Source organism: Bubalus bubalis, chromosome 20 (genome assembly GCF_019923935.1).
Source record: "Bubalus bubalis isolate 160015118507 breed Murrah chromosome 20, NDDB_SH_1, whole genome shotgun sequence".
NCBI classification, from domain to species: Eukaryota; Metazoa; Chordata; class Mammalia; order Artiodactyla; family Bovidae; genus Bubalus; species Bubalus bubalis.
Window position 1 is genome coordinate 41,535,018 of NC_059176.1, and position 21,254 is coordinate 41,556,271.

At 44.2% G+C, this 21,254-nt stretch overlaps 1 protein-coding gene across 5 annotated transcripts in view; it reads left to right on the forward strand.

Annotated features, from left to right (window-relative positions):
* Positions 1-572: 572 nt before the first annotated feature.
* Positions 573-21,254, forward strand: part of TJP1 (tight junction protein 1) — a 260,114-nt gene continuing 239,432 nt past the window's right edge. For all 5 annotated transcript variants that reach the window (XM_025271181.3, XM_025271182.3, XM_025271183.3 and 2 more), the window contains exons 1-2: positions 573-757; positions 12,442-12,574. In XM_025271181.3, coding sequence (XP_025126966.1) covers positions 588-757; positions 12,442-12,574 — 303 coding nt within the window. In that variant the 5' untranslated portion in view covers positions 573-587. The remainder of the gene's footprint in view (positions 758-12,441; positions 12,575-21,254) is intronic.

The window sequence follows — 21,254 nt, forward strand, 5'->3', positions numbered from 1 at the left end:
CAGCACACGGACACGCGTGCAATTTACACAGCGAGCGTCCACACACTGCAAGGTGGAGCCCAAGTCACGGCGACAGCTACTGAGGGAGATTATAAATGCAGAATAGTCCTTTTCCTCTCTGGATGGTTGTGATTGGGCTTCTGAGGGAGGCGGTGGGGAGTGAGCTCCCGCTAAGAGCTGAGGGGGACGAGGCCGCAGAAAGGGGGCGGTGCGGTGCGGGGAGGGAGCGGGGCACTGCGGGGAGGGGGCGAGGCCGCAAGGGCAGTGCGGGGAGAGAGCAAGGGGTGGGGCGGTGCGGGAAGCGGGAGGCAGTGCGGGTGGGGCGGGCGCTGGGTTCGCCCGCCGCTAGGTACCGCAGCCCTGCCAGCTGGCCGCCCGGAGGCGCGCGGACGCCGCGGGCCGGTGCGCGGCGCGGGGGCGGTGGGGCGCGGGCCACGCACGGCGGCGGCGGGAGCGGCGGGCACGCACGCACGCGGGCGCGGGGCGGCACGCACGGCCGGACGCACGGCGGCGGCGGCGGCGGCGGCGGCGGCATCAGGGGGCGCGGGCGGCGGGCGCGGCGGCGGCGGATGGCCCAGGGCTGACTTATGCGGCGCCTGGAGGGGCTGTGTCTGCGGCGGCGGCGGCGGCGGGGCCCTGGCCGCGAGCGGAGCGGGGACAAGATGAAGTACCAGAAGTACCTGACGGTGCTGCAGATGGCCATCGGCGTCACGCCGTCCAACCGCGGCAGCCTGCTGCCGCTCAAGAGGAGGCTGTGGTGAGGGCGGGGGCCGGCGCGCGCGGGCGGGGGGCGCGCTCGTCCGCTCAGGGACCCCCGGCGCGCGCGACCGGGCGGGGCCCGGACCGCGGCAGACGGAGGGGCTGCGCCGGCGGGTCTGGCTGGAAAGTCCAGCAGCTCTCGCGCTGCGTTTTCTGCGGCGCCTCCCATCTATCGGCTGCAGGTCGGGGTCATCATCGGTGGAGGGGGGCGGTCCGCCCACCTGGAAGCCGCTAGAGAAATTCGGGATCACCCGGAACGGTGTACACACGGGATCATCCGTCGGATTGTATCCCGTTTTGTTAGCATGTAAACATGTCACAAGAATCCCGGTGGTCACCCTGGTGTTCCATCCACTTGAGAGTTGGATGCCTGGTTCTGTCACAAGGGAAACGGTTCAGTAAAAAGGATGATGATGTAGAAAAAAGGTGTGATGATCATGGGATTCGGTGGTCATTTCAGTTAAAAAATGCGTGCTTAATACAGTCCCATAGAGTTTGATTCAATTCAGTTGAACATAGTCCAGTTTTATTTGAAGGTGATAGAGAAAGGAAAAGAGGCTGCTTTTAGGCAGTGTAGAAAACTCATATCAGCTTTGTAAAACAAAATGGAATAACCATCCAAAGAACACAAAGATTGAGCGGTCAGGAAAAAAGAAGAGCTTAGAAAAACAGTTCCAATAGTGGAGAATTTTGAAGGTAAGACCAAAATACATGAGCAGCGAAGTTCACATTTCCGCTGTGCCACTTACTGTGTGACTGTAGACAAGTTACTGGAGAGTCTGTTTTTTCTGTAAAATGGAAATGATACTCCCTACCTCGTGGGGTCGTGGGTAGATGAACTGCCGTGATCCGTGCATAGTGCCACTCTCCCCAGCTGCATAGTAGGTGCTGAGTAAATATTACTCTTTCTTCCCGTGAAACCCCTTCCCCCGCCCCCAGTTGTTCAGAAAAAGAGAAGTTTATTTTTGCAAAAGGTATTTTAATTTGAAGAACAGCAAGTGACAACACCTGGAAGACTAGGCTGGTAAAAATCGACAGTCACTGAATTAAGAAATGTCCATGGAAGAAGATTTTAGCATATGTATCAACAATATGTCATTATTCTGAAGCGACAAGCAGTAACGTTTGAAGATGACTTTCCAGATGGATGGGTTACAGAAAAAGAGAAAACAAAGCCAAAGTTGGCACCAACAGCCTTACCCTCAACTCAGCTTTCCTCCTGAGTGCTTACCAGTATGGAACATGCTGCGTATTTTATCCCTCTTCGCCCCGCCCCGCGCCCCCCCCCCCCCCATGTAAGTAGCATAGGGCCAGGGTATTTGTTTAGTTTATTACTAAATTCTCTACAACTAGTTTCCAGTACAAATAGATTCTCAGAAGATGTGTGTTTGTTGAATTGGTGAATTCTTCATAATGTGTAACTGGGAAAGAAAGTTGAGGAAATTTTTTTTTACAGCTGTTCTGAGTGGCTTGCAGGACCTTAGTTCCCTGACCAGGGACTGAACCCAGGCCCTCAGCAGTGAAAGCACAGAGTCTACCCACTGGGCCCTCTGGAAAGTCCCAAGGAAATTTCCTTGATGTTACATTTAAAAACCAAGATGTGGATACAATGTTTGAGGAGCTGTTCTGCATAAATATTAGCAGTGATTGGTCACAAGGTCAGGAAACTAGGTTTATTCCTTCTCATCACTGGAGTACTGCTTCTGAAACTGCTGTCCCGAGTATAGTTTGTGAAGACAGAACAAAGAAAATGAAATCCAGGTAATGTTTGTACTCTAGAGATTCATTTTTGAGGCAGGCAGTGACCTGGGACCAACATTAAAATCCGTCTTATGAAGAGACAGCCTGAAAAGATCAGGGAGATTTTGTTGAGCTTTCCGCAGTCTTAAATGAGCATTTGAGAATTTCTATCTAATGTTAAGTGGATTTGCAAATGTTCATCTAGTTTCTCCAGTGGCAAAGTGAAGAGCACGCTCTGTGAAACTCTGGAGTGGGTGGTACTTTTGAACACAGATGCGTAATCTTTTATTAAGTCAGAGAATATTGTGCCATCTGGTTCCTCTGTCTCTATGTCTTATGGAATTCATTTTCTAGGTAACATTTTATTTTCTAGATGGCATTTTGTTTTGCCAATGTCCTAACAACTGCATGTGGAGAATTGGAGATGAAAGGCAAAAGCACTGTTATTTGTCTAGATGTGTATATGGGTTCTGACCTCAGAATGGTGAGTGGGAACTAGTATTTGACATCGACAGTGCATTCAGACCTTGGGATGCACCAGCTTGTGTCCGTTTATGAAATGTGAGGTCATAGCATGGTCGTTGATCATGGCTTGTGTGAAGCTTTATGTGAGGACGTTTAGAAAGATATGTATGCTCCCTGCATTCCTCTGTCTTAACTCTTACAGTCTATGTGGGAAGACTGCTCGCTCACAAAGCTTACGCCTGTCCAAGTAAAGCTTAGGCTTGAGGGGGCCAATGCTTTGGCCCCACTCTCCTCCCTGGTCTGGCCATTTGTGCACATCTGCTTTCCTCTCTGCAGTGTCCTTCTGTCCTTCTGATTGGCTCTGCACATCCTTAAAGGAGTACACACTTGCAGACACTTTTACATGGAACCTGAAGGGGACACACTCCACTGCGTCAGTGGAGCCTGCAGGAGCCTACTTCTTGAGGTTCCTTCTCCAAGAAGTTTAGTACATGGGAGTGTTTGCAGTGTTTGGTTCTGAATCATTACTGTTCACAAAGCTGGAACTCGGGCTTGTTACCTGAAGGAGACATGAGTTCGTGTGGCTGCTGCCTGCCCTAGGGCCTCCAGTGAGAGGTCAGTGATGATCGGCAGCCACAGAACACAGTGCTTCCTAAAGACTGTAGCAAATCTCCAAAAGCAACAGAAGTTTATTTTCTCCCAGTTTTGGGCCCAGAGTCTGAAGTCAGTGTTGGCAGAGCTGTGCTCCCCAAATACCCTGGGGAGAAGCCTTCCTGTCGCCCCTTGTGTCTGTGGCTCCAGGGCGCCTTTGTGGGACACACCTCTTCAGTCTGTCTCTGCCCCTTCACGTGGTCTTCCCTGTGTGTCTTGTCGTCTCTTCTGTCTCTTATGAGAACACCTGTCGTCAGAGTTAGGTAGTCAGTGACCTCTGCAAAGACCCTTTCTCTAGCCACGGTCACATTCATGCGGTTAGAGGGTGTGGGGCAGGGAGGGGCAAGGCTCAGTCCAGCACAGGAACCACATTTGCTCAGCAGGTGTGAGGCCCAGAGAGTTGTTACTCTTGTCTGTTTTAGATGAAATGTGAAAAGTATTTTCATAGTAAGTTTATTGTTGTCAGAGTTTTGATTTTTGCATTGAGTGCTTTCAGGAGCATTTACATGGATCTTAGGGGAAAAGAGTGTCGTATCATTTTCTTATATTTCTAAGTCTGTTTCTCCCTGTTGAGACTGTAATTATTGTAGATCATGCAGTATCCATTCAACCACTGAAGTTGTCTCATAATCAGATTTTGAAAGTAAGAAGAGCTGCCGTTCACTGAGCTTGCTCCCTGCTGGGCCCTCCATCTCCCTCAAGGTGGGGGCTGTATCTCCTGCAGCTCTACAAATGAGAGTGTTGGCCTGTCCAGAGTCACACCTCAGCTTTATGCCAGTTCTTAGGATTAAAATCACATTTGAGCAAGGATATGCAGGTCTGGAAAGAGAGATGGACTGAAGACAGGAACCAAAGGGCAGGAACATGTCTTACATGATATTGTTTCTGCCAGGTGGCCCATGGCCCCTTCATGGCTCACAGAGGTCCCTGATGGGATAGGACCATATCCAGGTCCTCCCTTGGTTTCTTTCCTTTAAAAAAAAAAAAATTATTTATTTGGCTGCAGTGGGTCTTAGTTGCAACACATGAACTCTTAGTTCTGGCTTTAATTCCCCAATCAGGGATGGAACCTGCACCCCTGCATTGGGAGTGTGGAGTCATAGCCACTGGACTACCAGGGATGTCCCCTTGGTTTCTTTAATGAGCAAATTATAGGCAATGACATACATTATTGTTTATAAGTACAACTAAGGGCCATTTAATACAGACTTTTTTAGTGATCTGAGAAACTTGATGCTGGGAAAGATTGAGGGCAGGAGAAGGAGGCAACAGAGGATGAGGTGGTTGGATAACATCAGTGAATCAATGGGCATGAGTTTGAGCAAACTCCAGAAGATAGGAGGAGAAGTGATCCTCCATGAAGGATGGAGGATCCTGGCATGCTGCAGTCTGGGGTCCCAAAGAGTTGGACATGACTTAGCAACTGAATGACAACAGCAATTCAGTGAGTAAGTAAGGTTTCTGAAGTCTGATGCTCGTAAACAAAAACTAGCATTTTACTAGCATTTAGCGAGGAACCCTTCCACAGTACCCAGTGTCCTTCTGAAGTCAGCTGCCTGCTGTGCTTGGCAGTGCCTCAAGGCTCCTATTCTCACACTCACATTCGGGGAAGGGTACCTTGTTAACTCATCCATGTTAGCTTGACTTGGTTGAATCCATCAGTTGCTGACATTTTAGAATTAGTATATTGTAGAAGCATTGTTAGTTTTGTCCTGATGGAACTGCTTTGTTTTTACCATCTCAATTGTTTTTGCCCAATTCTGTGTTATTGTTGAGTTCTTTTCCACTGGAAGTTAGCAGTGGGAGCAGCAGATGAGCTCGGGAATTATTTGTCCTAAGTGAACTGCGGTCAGAAGTGGTCGTGAGCCAAATCTCCTGTGTTATAACAAAGTGAGAGGGTGGACCCCGAGTTTATGCCTTTTAAGCCTATCAGCCAAATGAGAACATGACCCTGTTAAAGAAGTTATGAAGGGAATGGAAAGAGGCAGACATTTTCTCCCAAATTGCCCTCTAGGGACGATTCAGTAGAATTAAGGGTTAAGAAAAGAAAAACTTCCTTTTAAGCCAAGTGTTGATTTTTCCAGAGTTGAAGGGAAAGCACTCCAGAGTTGAAGCGTGCTTACAGCTCAGTTCCTGACTTTACTTCCCTGTCATCAGAGGCCATGCTGCTGATATTCAGGGAGTCATCTCCAGAGTCTGAGGCATTCAGGTCAGACTGGGTGAGAGGGGTGCCTTGGGCGACACAGATGCTGTCTTCTCCACATCAGGAGCACTGTGGACAGGGCTTCCCTCCTGAGCTGTGGATGCACCTCAGTGTTCTTGTGTGTGTTAGCGTGTCCAGCACAGAACTATCAGACCCACATATCTCCACAAATATTGTTTGTTGTTCAGTTGCTAAGTCATGTCCAACTCTTTGCAACCCCATGGACTGCAGACTTCGGGCTTCTCTGTCCTTCAGTAACTCCCGGAGTTTGTTCAAACACACGTCCTTTGAGTTGGTGATGCCGTCCAGCCATCTCATCCTCTGTCGTCCCCTTCTCCTCCTGCCCTCAATCTTTCCCAGCATCAGGGTCTTTTCCAGTGAATCAGCTCTTCTCATCAGGTGGCCAAAGTATTGGAGCTTCAGCTTCAGCATCAGTCCTCCCAATGAGTATTCAGGGTTGATTTCCTCTAGGATTGACTAGTTTGATCTCCTTGCTGTCCAAGAGATTCTTAAGAGTCTTTTCCAGCACCACAGTTCAAGAGCATTGTCTTTGGTGCTCAGCCTTTTTTATGGTTCAACTCTCACGTCCATATATGACTGTATCTGGAATTAATTCTCAAAATAACATTAAAATGAAAGAGAAGCAACATCTTAAATTATCTTATATCTCAAGGCTCCTCCTACTTAAATAAGAGTATAAATATTCCACATATTTATCTGGACCTCTTTATTCCTTTTCTTCATCTCTCACCAGAGAAAGGGGGCCATGACTGAATGATGTGCTTGTTAATGGCTGGTCTCTTAGCTTTGCAAAGATCTGGTCTGAGCTGTGAAGTCACTGAGATTTCTCCCCAGGAGCTGGTTCAGTCCTGGGATAAGACCCCCTCCTCCTCCTGCTGAATGTGTGGGTAGGTGGGTTCTGCCCTACCCAATATTCCCCTCGTGGATGCCAGCTCAGCCCTCCTGGTTATTGAAGATTTTTATTGTGATCCTGATATATTTTTTGGCTCTTGCTGCTACTGCTGCTGCTGCTGCTAAGTCGCTTCAGTCATCTCTGACTCTGTGTGACCCCATAGACGGCAGCCCACCAGGCTCCCCCGTACCCGGGATTCTCCAGGCAAGAACACTGGAGTGGGTTGCCATTTCCTTCTCCAATGCATGAAAGTGAAAAGTTAAAGTGAAATCGCTCAGTCGTGTCCGACTCTCAGCGACCCCATGGACTGCAGCCTACCAGGGTCCTCCATCAATGGGATTTTCCAGGCAAGAGTACTGGAGTGGGGTGCCATTGCCTTCTCCTTTGGCTCTTAGTCATTTTCAAAATTTGGTGGACATAAATTCTTACAGAAGACTTTAGGTTTTAGGCTTTTAGTTTGGAAAAAAGGAAATTAGTGATGCATCTCTAAGTCAGATGGAGAAAAACTTTCAAAAATATTCTTCTGTCAAAAAAGTTTATATTCCATTTGTATTAATTTCTAATATTATCATACCACCTAACCAGGGCTGTCAACATGAAGTGAGAGAGAGGAAATAAAGAGAATTCAAGACTTGTATATATATTTCTTTTAATTGGAATATAATTGCTTTATGATTTTGTGTTGGTTTCTGCTGTACAACACAGTGGATCAGCTATATCCCCTCCGTCTTGGATCTCCCACCCCACCCCCCATCACATTCCTCTTGGTCATCACAGAACACTGAGCTGAGCTTTTACTGTTTAGCACTTTCCCACTAGCTATCTGTTTTACACATGGTAGTATACATATGTCACTGCTGCTCTCTTAAGTTGTCCCACCCTCCCTTTCCCCCGCTATGTCTACAAGTTCATTCTTTATGTCTGTGTCTCTGTTCCTGCCCTGCAGATAGATTTGTCAGTACCCTTATTCCAGATTCCATACATATGCATTAATATATGATACTTGTTTTTCCCTTTCTGACTTCACTTGGTATGACAAATTCTAGGTTCATCCATATCACTACAAATGACTCAATTCCATTCCTTTTTATGGGTGAGCAATATTCCATTGTATAGGTACCACATCTTCTTTATCCATTCCTCTATTGGTGGACATTTAGGTTGCTTCCATGTCCTGGCTGTCGTAAACAGTGCTGCAGTGGACATTGGGGTACTTGTGCCTTTTTGAATTGTGATTTTCTCAGGGTATATGTCTAGGAGAGGTATTGCTGAATCATATGGTAGCTCTATTTTTAGTTTTCTAAGAAACCTCCATGCTGTTCTCCATAGCAGCTGTACCAATTTACTTTTTCACCAGCGGTGCAAGAGGGTTCCCTTTCTCCACATCCTAAGACTTGTATTGTGCCGTTCGGTTTCTCTTTACCATATGCCCTCTTCTGGAGCAGTTCTTCACTGTGTTCATGGAAGCTCTTCCCTGCAGAAAGGAGAACAAAACTGTACAAGGTGCTGCTCTTTGTATTGAGAATCAAACAAGTGAAAAGGACATCAGCAGGATTTTACTCTGGGAGGTGACTTGAAAGGTGTCCTCATTGGAACCCAATGAAATAACAAAAATATAAATGAAAAAAGCTGCAGCATTAATAATAACAGTCTGGGTTAACAATGAAGAATACTATCAATGGCCCAGCATTTTTGAGGGATCTCTGAGAAGTAGAGAAGTAGCTGAAGCTCCAGTAGTTTAGCCACCTGATGGGAAAAGCTGACTCATTGGAAAAGACCCTGAGGCTGGGAAAGATTGAGGGCAGAAGTGGGCGACAGAGGTTGAGATGGTTGGGTAACATCACCGACTCAATGGATATGAATTTGAGCAAACTCTGGGAGATAGTGAAGGACAGAGGAGCATGGTATGCTGCAGTCCTGGGAGTGCAAAGAGTTGGACACGACTTAGCAACTGAACAACAACAACAACTGAGGAGTAGTTAGTAGGCAGGGGTAGTTCTATAGAGAACAGCCTCGCTGAAACCATTGTCCAGAAAATGCAGAAGATGGCTGCGAAGTTAAGGGTGGACGGCTTAAGGCAGCTTCAAGGACTGGAAGGAGCTGAGGGCATGGGGGGAGTTCATCGGATACGACCACTTGTCCTCACTGAGATGTGAAGCTGAGGGGACAGCCGTGTTGCTTTCTCACTGTGGTGGTACCGTGGGCACTGGGGCTGGACCTGAGATGGCCACTGCGTGCCCTGACCCAGAAGAGACACGGCCTCACATGCCTTCTGGCAGTGTGTCCTGTCTGCCAAAGCTGCTGCGGGCAGGCCTGGTAAGCGCTCCTGTGGGGATACAGAAGTTCTCCAGTGGAGATAGATGTAGACTGTACAGATCACACAGCAGTTGGGAAAAGCCAGTCTTTAGAGACTTACTTAGCATCTTCAACAGGCAGAGAAACTATAGTCTCTGAAGGAAAAAAAAACATTGGATCTACATGTTTTTCAGAAAGATACAGGAGAGAATTCTGTTAATAAAAACATACTGGACACTAGAAATGTAAAATTTACTCATTGAAGTGAAAGAATGGACAAATTGACAGAACTGAAAAGCAAATTAGAAATCTGGAGGAGTAAGCTGAAGAGTCACAAAAGAAAGGGATGAAGAGAGAGAAGTTAGGAGCTCCTAAAACTATTGATTTTTGGTTTGATAGCACTTCTCTGGTGGCTCCAACGGTAAAACGTCTGCCTACAATGTGGGAGACCCGGCTTCAATCCCTGGGATGGGAAGATCCCCTGCAGAAGGAAATGGCAACCCACTCCAGTACTCGTGCCTGGAGAATCCCATGGACAGAGGAGCCTGGTAAGCTGTAGTCCATGGGGTCACCAAGAGTCAGACATGACTGAGCAACTTCACTTTCATAGTCGCTTAATTGGAGCTTCTTTTTTCTTCTTTTTTGGAGCAAACATTTGAAACCTAAACTGAATGTTCATCACAGGGAAATGTTTAAATAAATATGGTACACCTTTACTATGAAGTGGGGCTTCCCTCATAGCTCAGTGGTAAAGAATCTGCCTGCAACGCAGGAGACTCAGGTTTGGTCCCTGGATTGGGAAGATCCCCAGGATGAAGAAAAGGCAACCCACTCCAGTATTCTTACCTGGAGAATCCCCATGGACAGAGGAGCCTGGTGGGCTACAGTCCATGGGGTTGCAAGGAGTTGGACACAACTTAGCAGCTAAACAGCAATGACAATGCTATGGTTAACCATTAAAAAAGAATGAAATAGATCTGTATGGGTTATAATGGGAAGAGTGTCAAGATAGGTAATTAAGTGAAAAATATAAGATACAGGGCAATATAAACAATTTGGTTCCTTAAAATTTTCAAAAGGAGATTAAAACACACATAGATAAATGTGATCATTTGAGAGGTTTTCCAGAAAACTGTTGGTAATGATTGTCCTTAAGAAAAATGGTAGAGATTTGGCATGAGGGTGATAAGGGAGGCCTTTTTTTTTTTTTTTTTCCCTCCTTTTTTTGATCTGTGCCTCTCCATGCTGGACACTGGATCTTAGTTCCCCAACCAGGGATTGAACTCCCACCCCTGCAGTAGAAGCTTGGAGTCCTAACTGCTGGACTTCCAGGGAAGCACCAGGCTTTTATTTGTCATTTTTGTGTCTTTCTGTACTGTTCAAGTATTCTAACTGTGTGGACGGAGTACTTTTAAACTGTTCAGTTCAGTCGCTCAGTCATGTCTGACTCTTTGTGACCCCATGAACCGCAGCATGCCAGGTCTCCCTGTCCATCACCAACTCCCAGAGTCCACCCAAACCCATGTCTATTGTGTTAGTGATGCCATCCAACCATCCCATCCTCTGTCATCCCCTTCTCCTCCTGCATCAGGGTCTTTTCAAATGAGTCAGCTCTTCGCATCAGGTGGCCAGAGTATTGGAGTTTCAGCTTCAATGTCAGTCCTTCCAATGAACACCCAGGACTGATTTCCTTTAGGATGGACTGGTTGGCTCTCCTTGCAGTCCAAGGGACTCTCAAGAGTCTTCTCCAACACCACAGTTAAAAAGCATCAATTCTTTGGCGCTCAGCTTTCTTTATAGTCCAACTTTCACATCCATACATGAGCACTGGAAAAACCATAGCCTTGACTAGACAGACCTTTGTTGACAAATTAATGTCTCTGCTTTTTAATATGCTGTCTAGTTAGTCATAACTTTCCTTCCAAGGAGTAAGCGTCTTCTAATTTCATGGCTGCAATCACCATCTGCAGTGATTTTGGAGCCCAGAAAAATAAAGTCAGCCACTGTTTCTACTGTTTCCCCATTTATTTCCCATGAAGTGATGGGACCAGATGCCATGATCTTAGTTTTCTGAATGTTGAACTTTAAGTCAACTTTTTCACTCTCCTCTTTCACTTTCATCAAGAGGCTCTTTAGTTCTTCACTTTCTGCCATAAGGGTGGTGTCATCTGCATATCTGAGGTTATTGATATTTCTCCCGGCAATCTTGATTCCAGCTTGTGGTTCCTCCAGCCCACTGTAGGTGTACCTAAACAAGTCTCTTTTATGGTATTTACTCCTATCGTATTTTTATTAAGTTCAATTTGTTTTGCTAGGAGTCATCCTTGTGTCCTTTTCAAGCAGTAGCAGACATAGCTTATCCTTTTCAGAAAACATTTTATTTTTTTAAAGTTTTTTTTTTTAATGTGGGCCATTTGTAGTCTTTATTGAATTTGTTACAATATTGCTTATATTTTGTGTTTTGATTTTGGGGCCAAGAGGCATATGGAATCTTAGTTCCGCAACCAGGGATTGAACTAATGGCCTTTCCAGTGGAAGCATGGAGTCATAAAGCCTGGACGCCCAGAGAAGTCCCAGATAACAGCATTTTAAATATCAAAAGTTAAATATGGTGTGAAGGTTGATAAATTCATGAACATGAAATGTATTACAAATAGAAGCTCTGAGTATAATAAGAATGCTGTTTTTCCCAGACCTCACTTACAAATCAGTCTCATTACCTTATAATCTTTATTATTGCTGAGACCATAATCCACTGAGCAGTTTCCTCCCAGATTCCCAAGGCATCTTGTTTAGGACTGCCACCAGCAGTGGCACAGACGTGGGAGAACACATGGCAGTCTTGAGTGTGTGTTTGTATGTGTGAACACATAGCCCAGTGTGTGTTGTGTAGATGGCTTAGTTCATGTGCCGTTTCTTCTCATCTGTATTTTCTTAGTTCCATAGTAATACTGAATTAAGTGTCGGCTGTCATGGTTAGATTTTTAAAGGCTATTTTCATACTTAACAAAAGCCTCCTGAACAGTGTCTGTGTTGGTGCACATGATGGCTGGTGCACTGGTGTGCCAGGCGCCCAGCTGAGCACTTGATGAATAACTACCCCAGGGAACAGCACTTCTCAGTCACCTAGGAAACTTCAGTCCAGTCTTGATTGCTTCTCTGATGGTCACAGAACTGACTCTCAGTGGATCCTATGTTGTAATATTTGAACTGTCGCTAGAGATCTCTAAACTCACAAGCTGCTGAGAAATACCTAGAAAGGTGCCTGATAGAAGGCAGCTCCACTGTGGTTCTTAGCTCTCTAGCTGGAAAAGGATGGCTTTTCCCCAGCTGTTCTCGAGTAAATGTCTACCTTGTACTGAGAAATGTGCTCATCTGCGAGCCTGGCGTCTTAAGTGCTTTCCTCTTCTTGCAGGGTAACGCCGTCCTCTGAAAACCCCAGTGGTGCTACTTCTAGTGTCAGCCAAGGAAAGCCTTCTTTAAGACGAATTAAAGGGAGACTGCACAGGAGCAAGAGCCTCGATAGCATCGATTTCTGTGAACTCACTGTGAGTGGATGGTTTAAGACTTTTCTTCCTTTTCAAAGCATATGAAAAAATTGAATTTTAAAAAATTTCATTAAAAGGCAACAGGCTTATTTTGTGTTAAGCATTTTTCAGTAAAAACTGGTTTACCTAACAGATTACCAAGCGGTGTAACTTTCTTAACCAGTACCCATAGATACATTTATGATAAGTGGTTCATAATGATGATTCTGGTTCACAGACCAAGATAAAGATGTGTTTCCTGAACTCTACAATAAAAACTGAGTTAAGGTCAGTGGATGAAGTACATTTCTTGGAAAATCACAAATCCACATGTTAATGTAGGTACAGACCTAAGTATTTGATGAACCCCAAACACCCAACTTCCTGGTAGTTCTGGAAAATAGAGGTGTACTCCTATTATTATATTAGGACAGATCCTGGTTCAGTTAATGGTGGTGTTTTCTTTTCATTCTTGGTGGTTAACATTAGTGGTCTTTTTTCACCAGGCAAGGTAACAGGTTTTCACAAGGCATATGGTAAATTTGTGATGTCTTTAGAGAACACCGCCATGTTCAGGCCCCATTGTCTTTTCCTGTTAATTGTGTTGTCCTGGTCTAGAAGAGCTGCTTAATGCCGTAAAGGAAACACTAGGGTTTTCTCTATGAGAAAACCAGCTGTGAGATTTTTTTTCATATGTATGTGCTGTAGGATTCATTGGCAAATTAATGGATGTTTGGGATGCTTAGACTAGATATGTTAATTTCTCCCCTTTTTGAGCTCTGAGAAATTCAGAATTATGAAAATACCACTGACCATTATTGTTTCAAAAAGCAGTTAGAAAGTATAGAAGTAAAGCCTGTCTTTTTTGAGGATAGAACTGGAACATCTTTTACCTATAATTGATGAAAAGTTTTAGTAATAGTGGATGTTTTGGGTTTTTTTTCTTCATTTTCCAACATCTTCATTAAAATAATTTTACCCAACTATTTTACTTAAAAGTACACTTGACCATGTCAGTCTTAAGAAAGTAAAATGTGACCTATCAGAAGATGTTCAAACAATAACTGAAAAAGGTAAAAAGATGGTAAATTCTTGCTGAGTAGATCTACCAGAGTGACAGAGGAAAATAGAAGTCTGTCTAAAATAAAGCGAACTGAGAAACAAATTTTAATTATTTCTTAATTCAAATTTGAGAATAATATACAAATGAGAGTTGAAATTCCGTCACATTATTTTATATGATGTAAAATGTTATCATTATTATCATTACTGAAGCATAATCAGCTAACTGATTAATTTGGCATGTCATAAAGTATGCTTACTTGCTTAAACAATTCTTTGTGGTTGGGGAAGATGTTAAAATTTTTCTGGAATGTGACAGGAGAAAAGCTTAACTTCTTATAAGGTTAACTTCAGTTTCTCAAATAATAGATTATTTCATCTGTGAGGAAAAGTTGGTTAATAGAGTTATCTTTTTATTGTCATGATCATGATTACAAATTATTGATGGTAGATTTCCTGTCTCATTCTGTGTATGAAAGAGCTGATTTGGCTGAAGATAGTTTACAGTCCAAGCATGGGAAAAATAGCACTGGCCAGGTGCAGACTTAGTTTATTTCTTTGTGATGATCTTTCTTTTTGACTTTATCTCAAAGGTGAAACGTTTTAACATCTCTGTGGGGAAAGATTCTGACATTGAGGTTCAAGGAGAGCTACAGCTGAGTTCAGGAAAGTGGATTCTGGGGAGGAGCTGTGGGTACTGGTATGGGATGTACTTGGCCGCACACACTGTCCTGGCTCTGACTTTGGAGTTCTACTTTCTGCAGAATGCATTGAAAGGCCACGTTCTGACAGTTCATCTGCTTGTCAGCGATGGGAATGTATTAATGAAATGTAATTACCACAATCAGTTTGCATTTTTTGCAATTTGATTTTCTGTCTCAGGTTTTTGCAGTTATGGTTGGTGGGGCAGCAATTTTGTATTTTGTTGTTTAACATTTTTAGATTGTCAGAAATTTTTAAAATGAACATAATGTAACATTTTTAGCAAAGCAATGAACTGATGATTTTCTGAACAATAAAATAATAGAAAGAACACTCTCCCAGCTTGGCTATTCCCACTTTCTACCACAAGCTGCAGCCAGATAATACTGTAGTATCCAGAAGATATTAGGACATGGAGTTTCTTTGGCCTGGGGCTGAAAAAGGACTTTATCCCCCCACTTTCAAATTTTCTTTTTTTTTTTTTTTTTAAAGGAGTGTTACCCTTTTAAAAAACAGTTTAGAAAAGGATTTCATGGGAGGCAAAAAGTATTTAGATTTGATTCTCTAATGCAGTTGGCTCTACCATATAATTGTGGAGAACCAGATTTTAAAACCTTTGCCACAAAGTCTTAACAGGTAGATGCTCCCTGGGAAAGGGTCCACGATGACTTCCAGTGGGACAAGAGCACACACCCTCACTCTTGTCAGGATATAGCTCAGCCATTGCAGGACTCTCTTTAGAGATGTTCTTCTAGTTCAAGCAGACTGGAAAATTTGTCATACTGTATGCTAATTTTTAAATTGTAAAAATTTTTATTAATCTATGGCTTCCTTTGTCAGCCGCCATAGTAAACAGAGAGCCTTAAAATTGAAAGACTAAAACTTAGTTCATGGTCTAAGTTCATGGTCATGAGCTAAAACTTCATTCATGTGGATATATATCAAATTTGTGTGACCAGCAGAGGAACGTGTAGTATTTTTACACTTTGCTTTTAACTTTGCCTGAGAAAAAAATGCAATCTTTATTGATTTTGGAAGAACTTGGCAAGTGGAGCAGCAGGTCCACTTGCCATGGTGTCAAGGTCCTGATTTCTGGCTGAGAGGCCTCATGTTCCAGCTGAGACCATTGGCTTTGGTTCTGGCATCAGAGAGATGCCGTTTCACCCCTGGGGAGAGGTGATTGTTTCAGCTTTCTCTGTGGGGATTTAATGAGATGGTCTTTCCAGTTCATTTGGTAAACCCTGCAGCATCATAGATTGACATCCCATTTTCCTGAGGGGACTGGAATCCATCCAGTCTGCCGAGGTCCTCAGACAGCTCCCAGGAATGTTGGTACAGTTTTCTCAGGCGAGGCCTGGAATGGACGAGTCTGTTATGAAGATGTGTTACACCTAGAAAACCTGAGCCATTCTTCAACACTTTCATGTGTAAAATGCTATATAAACGACGTGACAAGTTCCTTTTCTCCCTTGGGGTGATGGAGTGATGTATTGATGATCCATATGAAGAAGAGAAGTCTTGAGATCTAGCTAATGGTGTTTCTGATCTTAGCTCTTCCATGTCACTGTAGTGTCCTTGCATCAACTTTAGAGCCATCAAGTTGCATTTTCACTTCTGTCCCTTCCTCCCTCTCAGATCCTGAAGTGTATTGTCAAAGAATCTTAAGTGATACTTTAAAAATTCAACAGACTGCTTGGAATTTGATGGCTTTTCTTAATTATTCCTCCCCTCTAAAATAGGAGCCAGCTGGGTGGAACTCCTTCCTTTTGGGAAGCTGTTCTGAACGTGAACTTAAGGAATTTATTTCCTACTTTGTGGGTGTAAACCTTGATTGCTAATTTCTCTTTCTTCCAACAGAGAAATACTACAAAAACTCTGCACAATAAATGGAAACAGTGAACTAATTAAAAACTTATGTCTCTGTTCACTTAGCCTTGAGTGAAAGAAGGATTTAGTCATCACTGAGAACCCTTAGGCAAAATGATACATGTTTCAAGCCCTTCCAGGAGTATTTATATGTGAAGATATTATTTGGAGTGTTACATTTTGGAGCCAATAAGTCACATTTCACTGCTGCATGAATAATAGTTCTGTGGTTTTGTAATGATCAGCAGTTTTCACATTTGAAAAGAAACATTTTCTCCTGGTAAAGGGGCATCTGTGTAGGTTCTTGGAGGATCTGTATACCCCTGTGGGAATTTCAGTGACGAAATTTTCTCCTTCTTCCCTTCCCCACGACCTCCTCCTGTGAGATGTGCAGCATGCTGAAGCCTGATTTAAAACTAAATGTCCCTTTGACCTTGGCCGTATGTCAGGTTTGCTTTACTGGTGCCTGACAGATGAGTGACAAGCTGGCAGTTAAGGTGCAGAGTCTGTGGAGGGAGAAGATGCACGGGACACTGAACACCAGCTAACCCTGCTTCCTGGTTTGGTGGGAGGAGTCTGCTGCTCCCTGTTCCCTGCTGACCCCCACACCTGCCTCATCCGAGGAGAGTTTAGAAGGAACAGCAGTGAGCCTCGTGGGTCCTCTCCGCTCCTCTCACCCTGAGCTCTAATGACGTGGCATCTTTCTCTTCTCTTTGGGTATCTCTGTGTAGTTGGGGATGCTGATCCTAGGCCATCTGCACATCTCCTCACTGCATTCTCGCCTCTCAGTGCATGGTCTACTCCCCACTGATGATGTGCCTCAGCTTCTCAAAGGCAGGGAGCATGTCTTTTGTATTCCCCAGATGCTGAGCGTGACAGGTCTGTGCTCATTCAGTGTTTGTTGGTTGATTGTGTTGGTTAACTCTTTGCTTCAATAGCTATGGTAGCTGAGTAGAGGAAAGCTGAGAGACCACTAAATGTTAAAGTGGTGAGGCTGAGGAGCAAAAGGACATGGAAAATAATGGCACTCGTGTGACATACAGGAAAAGGAAGCAGCTTCATATATTGGCTCCTGTTATGGGGGATATGCCTGAGCATGAAGCAATAAGGGGAACATTTTGTTTGAATAACCAAAGTAGATGTGGCGGTACTGATGGAGGTAGAGGAGGTAAGTGTTGGAGGCGGAGGTGGTGGTGAGGGTCATGGTGATTAAGATGGTGGAGTAGTATTGGTGATAGTGGAGGTGAAAGTGATGGTGGTGGTGGTGGCAGAGGTGATGGTAACGGTGGTGATGGTCATGGTGTGGTGGTGATGGTAGTGATAGTGGAGGTGGTGGTGGAGATGGAGTTGGTAGGGATAGTGGAGGTGGCAGTGGTGTAGACGGTACTGGTGTGGTGATGGAGGTGGTGATGGGGATGTGTGGTGGTGGTGCGATCGTTGTGGCAGTGCAATGGAGGTGTGATGGTGGTAGAGGTGATGGACATGATGGTGGTAATAATGGTGGTGTTAGTAACTGTGATGGAGGTGATGGTAGTGGTACAGATGGTGGTGGTGATGATGGTGGAAGAGATGATTATGGCAGCTTCTGTTCTCAAAATTGCCATGCCCTTCACATTTTGAGGCAGTGAAAATGTTCCTGATTGCATGTTAAACACTGACTCAGAGTGGCCTGAACTTTCAGGATGTTTATCAGGTCACATTCCTAGAGGTGCAGAATCTAGTGGGGTGATCTTCAGAACTCACTGAATCCAGTGGACTTCATCAGTAGGATTGTCACATGATGAGTGTGGCACAGGCCTCACATCCACATGGATGAGGTCTGGAAGGAGGGGAGTCTCTCCTACAAGCATGGAAACCCTCCCCTGGAGCTCCCTTTACCCCTTCCCATTTTTCTCATCAGGCCTTTTCCTGGACCAGGATTTGGCGAATGATGTGTATTGATTTGCTTAGCTTGGGCTCTTTGACCAAAGAAGTGCAAAAAAAAAAAAAATCATAAACAAACAATAGCTATATGTATGTAAGAGTTGGGTGATTGAATTACAGTAATTTATTAATGTTATTTATAATAGTAATAAAATCAGCTGCCAAGGATTTTTCTCAGTAGGCTTCTAGGGTAGGCAGTCATGGGCCCAGCAGCCCTCTGCTGTGATGAGACCCAGCTCTCTCCACCTGTGCAGGCCCCCTCAGTCTGTAGGCCTGCGTCCTCAGGCCTGTCTCCTGTGGCCTCCGCATGGCTGCTGCAGGACTGCCCTCATATCTTGTGTTTCCAGTGAGAATCACGAGCCAGCCTAAAGGGGAGACTTTGTCCCCAGGAAGCCTTGTCCAGTTATTTCAGAGGAGATCATGTTCTCTTAGGGATGTCCTCCTATATCTCTTTGGCAGCAACTGTGTCATGTTGTCCTCCCCAGTTCTGAGGAAGGATAAGAAGTGGGAAGTGTTGGTAGCACAGGGCTACAGGGGATAAAGTAAGGTTCTGCTGGTGAGGAAGAAGGAGGAAGTGGGTATTGTGTCAGTAACTGGCAAGGTCCACTTACATACCCTTGCAGGTCTGGAGCTCACCACTGTACAGACCAGATAGTTAATGCTTAATTAAAGCCAAATCTGAAGGGGTTAAGTTACGATGGATCTGGTGTTCTGTGAAAGGTGTGTGTGCCCAGCATCAGTATGATGTCCCAGGAGGAGCATAATCAAGACCTATACAGTTCGTGACATTGTACAGGAGGTGGTGATCAAAACCATCCCCAAGAAAATTGCAAAAGGCAAACTGGCTGTCTGAGGAGGCCTTACAAGTAGCTGAGAAAAGAAGAAACACGAAAGGCAAAGGAGAAAAGGAAAGATACACCCATCTGAATGCAGAATTCCAAAGAATAGCAAGGGAGATAAGAAAGCCTTCCTAAGTGAATCGGTGCAAAGAAATAGAGGAAAACAAAAGAATGAGAAAGACTAGAGATCTCTTTAAGAAAATTAGATACCAAGGGAACATTTCATGCAAAGATGGGCACAATAAAGGACAGACAGTATGGACCTAACAAAAGCAGAAGATACTAAGAAGAGGTGGCAAGAATACACAGAAAAGCTGTACAAAAAAGATCTTTATAACCCAGATAACCAATATGGTGTGATCACTCACCTAGAGCCTGACATCCTGGAGTGCAAAGTCAGTTGGGCCTTAGGAAGCATCACTATGGACAAAGCTAGTGGAGGCGATGGAATTCCAGCTGAGCTATTTGAAATCCTAAAAGATGATGCTGTGAAAGTGCTGCACTCAAAATGCCAGCAAATTTGGAAAACTCAGCAGTGGCCACAGGACTGGAAAAGGTCAGTTTTCATTACAATCCCAAAGAACGGCAATGCCAAAGAATGTTCAAACTACCACACAGTTGCACTTATCTCACATGCTAGCAAAGTAATGCTCAAAATTCACCAAGCTAAGCTTCAACAGTACGTGAACCAAGAACTTCCAGATGTTCAAGCTGGTTTTAGAAAAGGCAGAGGAACCAGAGATCAAATTGCCAACATCGTTGGGTCATAGAAAAAGCAAGAGAGTTCCAGAAATGCATCTGCTTCATTGACTACGCTAAACCTTTTGACTGTGTGGATCACAACAAACTGTGGAGAATTCTTAAAGAGATGCAAATACCAGACTGCCTTGCTTGCCTCCTGAGAAACCTATATGCAGATCAAGAAGAAATAGTTAGAACCAGATGTGGAACAAGGAACTGGTTCTAAATTGAGAAAGGAGTATGTCAAGGCTCTATATTATCACCCTGCTTATTTAACTTATATGCAGAGTACATCATGCAAAATGTGAGAATGGGTGAAGCTCAAGCTGGAATCAAGACCAGGAGAAATATGAATAACCTCAGATATGTAGTGACACCACCCTTATGACAAAAAGTGAGGAGGAATTAAAGAGACTCTTGATGAAAGTGAAAGAAGAGAGTGAAAAAGCTGGTCTAAAACTCAACATTTAAAAACCTAAGATCATGGCATCCGGTCTCATCACTTCATGGCAAATAGATGGGGAAACAATGGAAACAGTGACAGACTTTATTTTCTTGGGCTCCAAAATCTCTGCAGATGGTGACTGCAGCCATGAAATTAAAAGACACTTGCTCCTTGGTAAAAAAGCTATGACAAACCTAGACAGCATATTAAAAAGAAGAGACATTACTTTGCCAACACGGGTCCATCTAGTCAAAGCTATGGTTTTTCCAGTAGTCATGTATGGATGTGAGAGTTGGACCATAAAGAAAGCTGACTGCCAAAGAATTGATGCTTTTGAACTGTGGTGTTGGAGAAGGCTCTTGAGAGTCCCTTGGACTGCAAGGAGGTCAAACCAGTCAATCCTGAAGGAACTCAATCCTGAACATTTATTAGAAGGATTGATGCTGAAGCTCCAGTCCTTTGGCCACCTGATGCGAAGAGCTGACTCATTTGAAAAGACCCTGATGCTGGGAAAGATTGAAGGCAGGAGGTGAAGGGGATGACAGAGGATGAAATGGCTAGATGGCATCACCAACTCAATGGACATGAGTTTGAGCAAGCCCTGGGAGTTGGTGAAGGACAGGGAAGCCTGGTGTGCTGCAATTCATGGGGTTGCAAAGAGTCAGACATGACTGAGCAACAACAACAATATAGTCATGAACCCATTGTCCCAGAGCAGTCACAAAATAAGGTGGCTTATTTCTGTTTTCCAGATAGAGTGGTTTGGTTACATTTCAGTCAAGTTATGCAATTCTTGAAACTTATTCTTAATTTACAGCATTTATGTAATTTCAGATTTGTGTTTGAAGTGGGACCATTAATATTTTATGTTGCATGATTTAGATTTGCACCACTAAAATTTGCTTAGCATGTCATCAAATTATGTTCAGTTGAAGACAGTAAAGTATATATGTTTTTAGAAAAAATTACATAACCACATGGTTAAAATACAAGAGGATTTTGTTCCTGATGTGGTACTTGGGACTGACTGCTCTATCCAGAACAAAGTATTCCCCAGGTTCTCCCTCATTCCATCAAGTCTCTGTTTTCACAGTGCAACCTCGCAAGGATCTCGTATCATCGT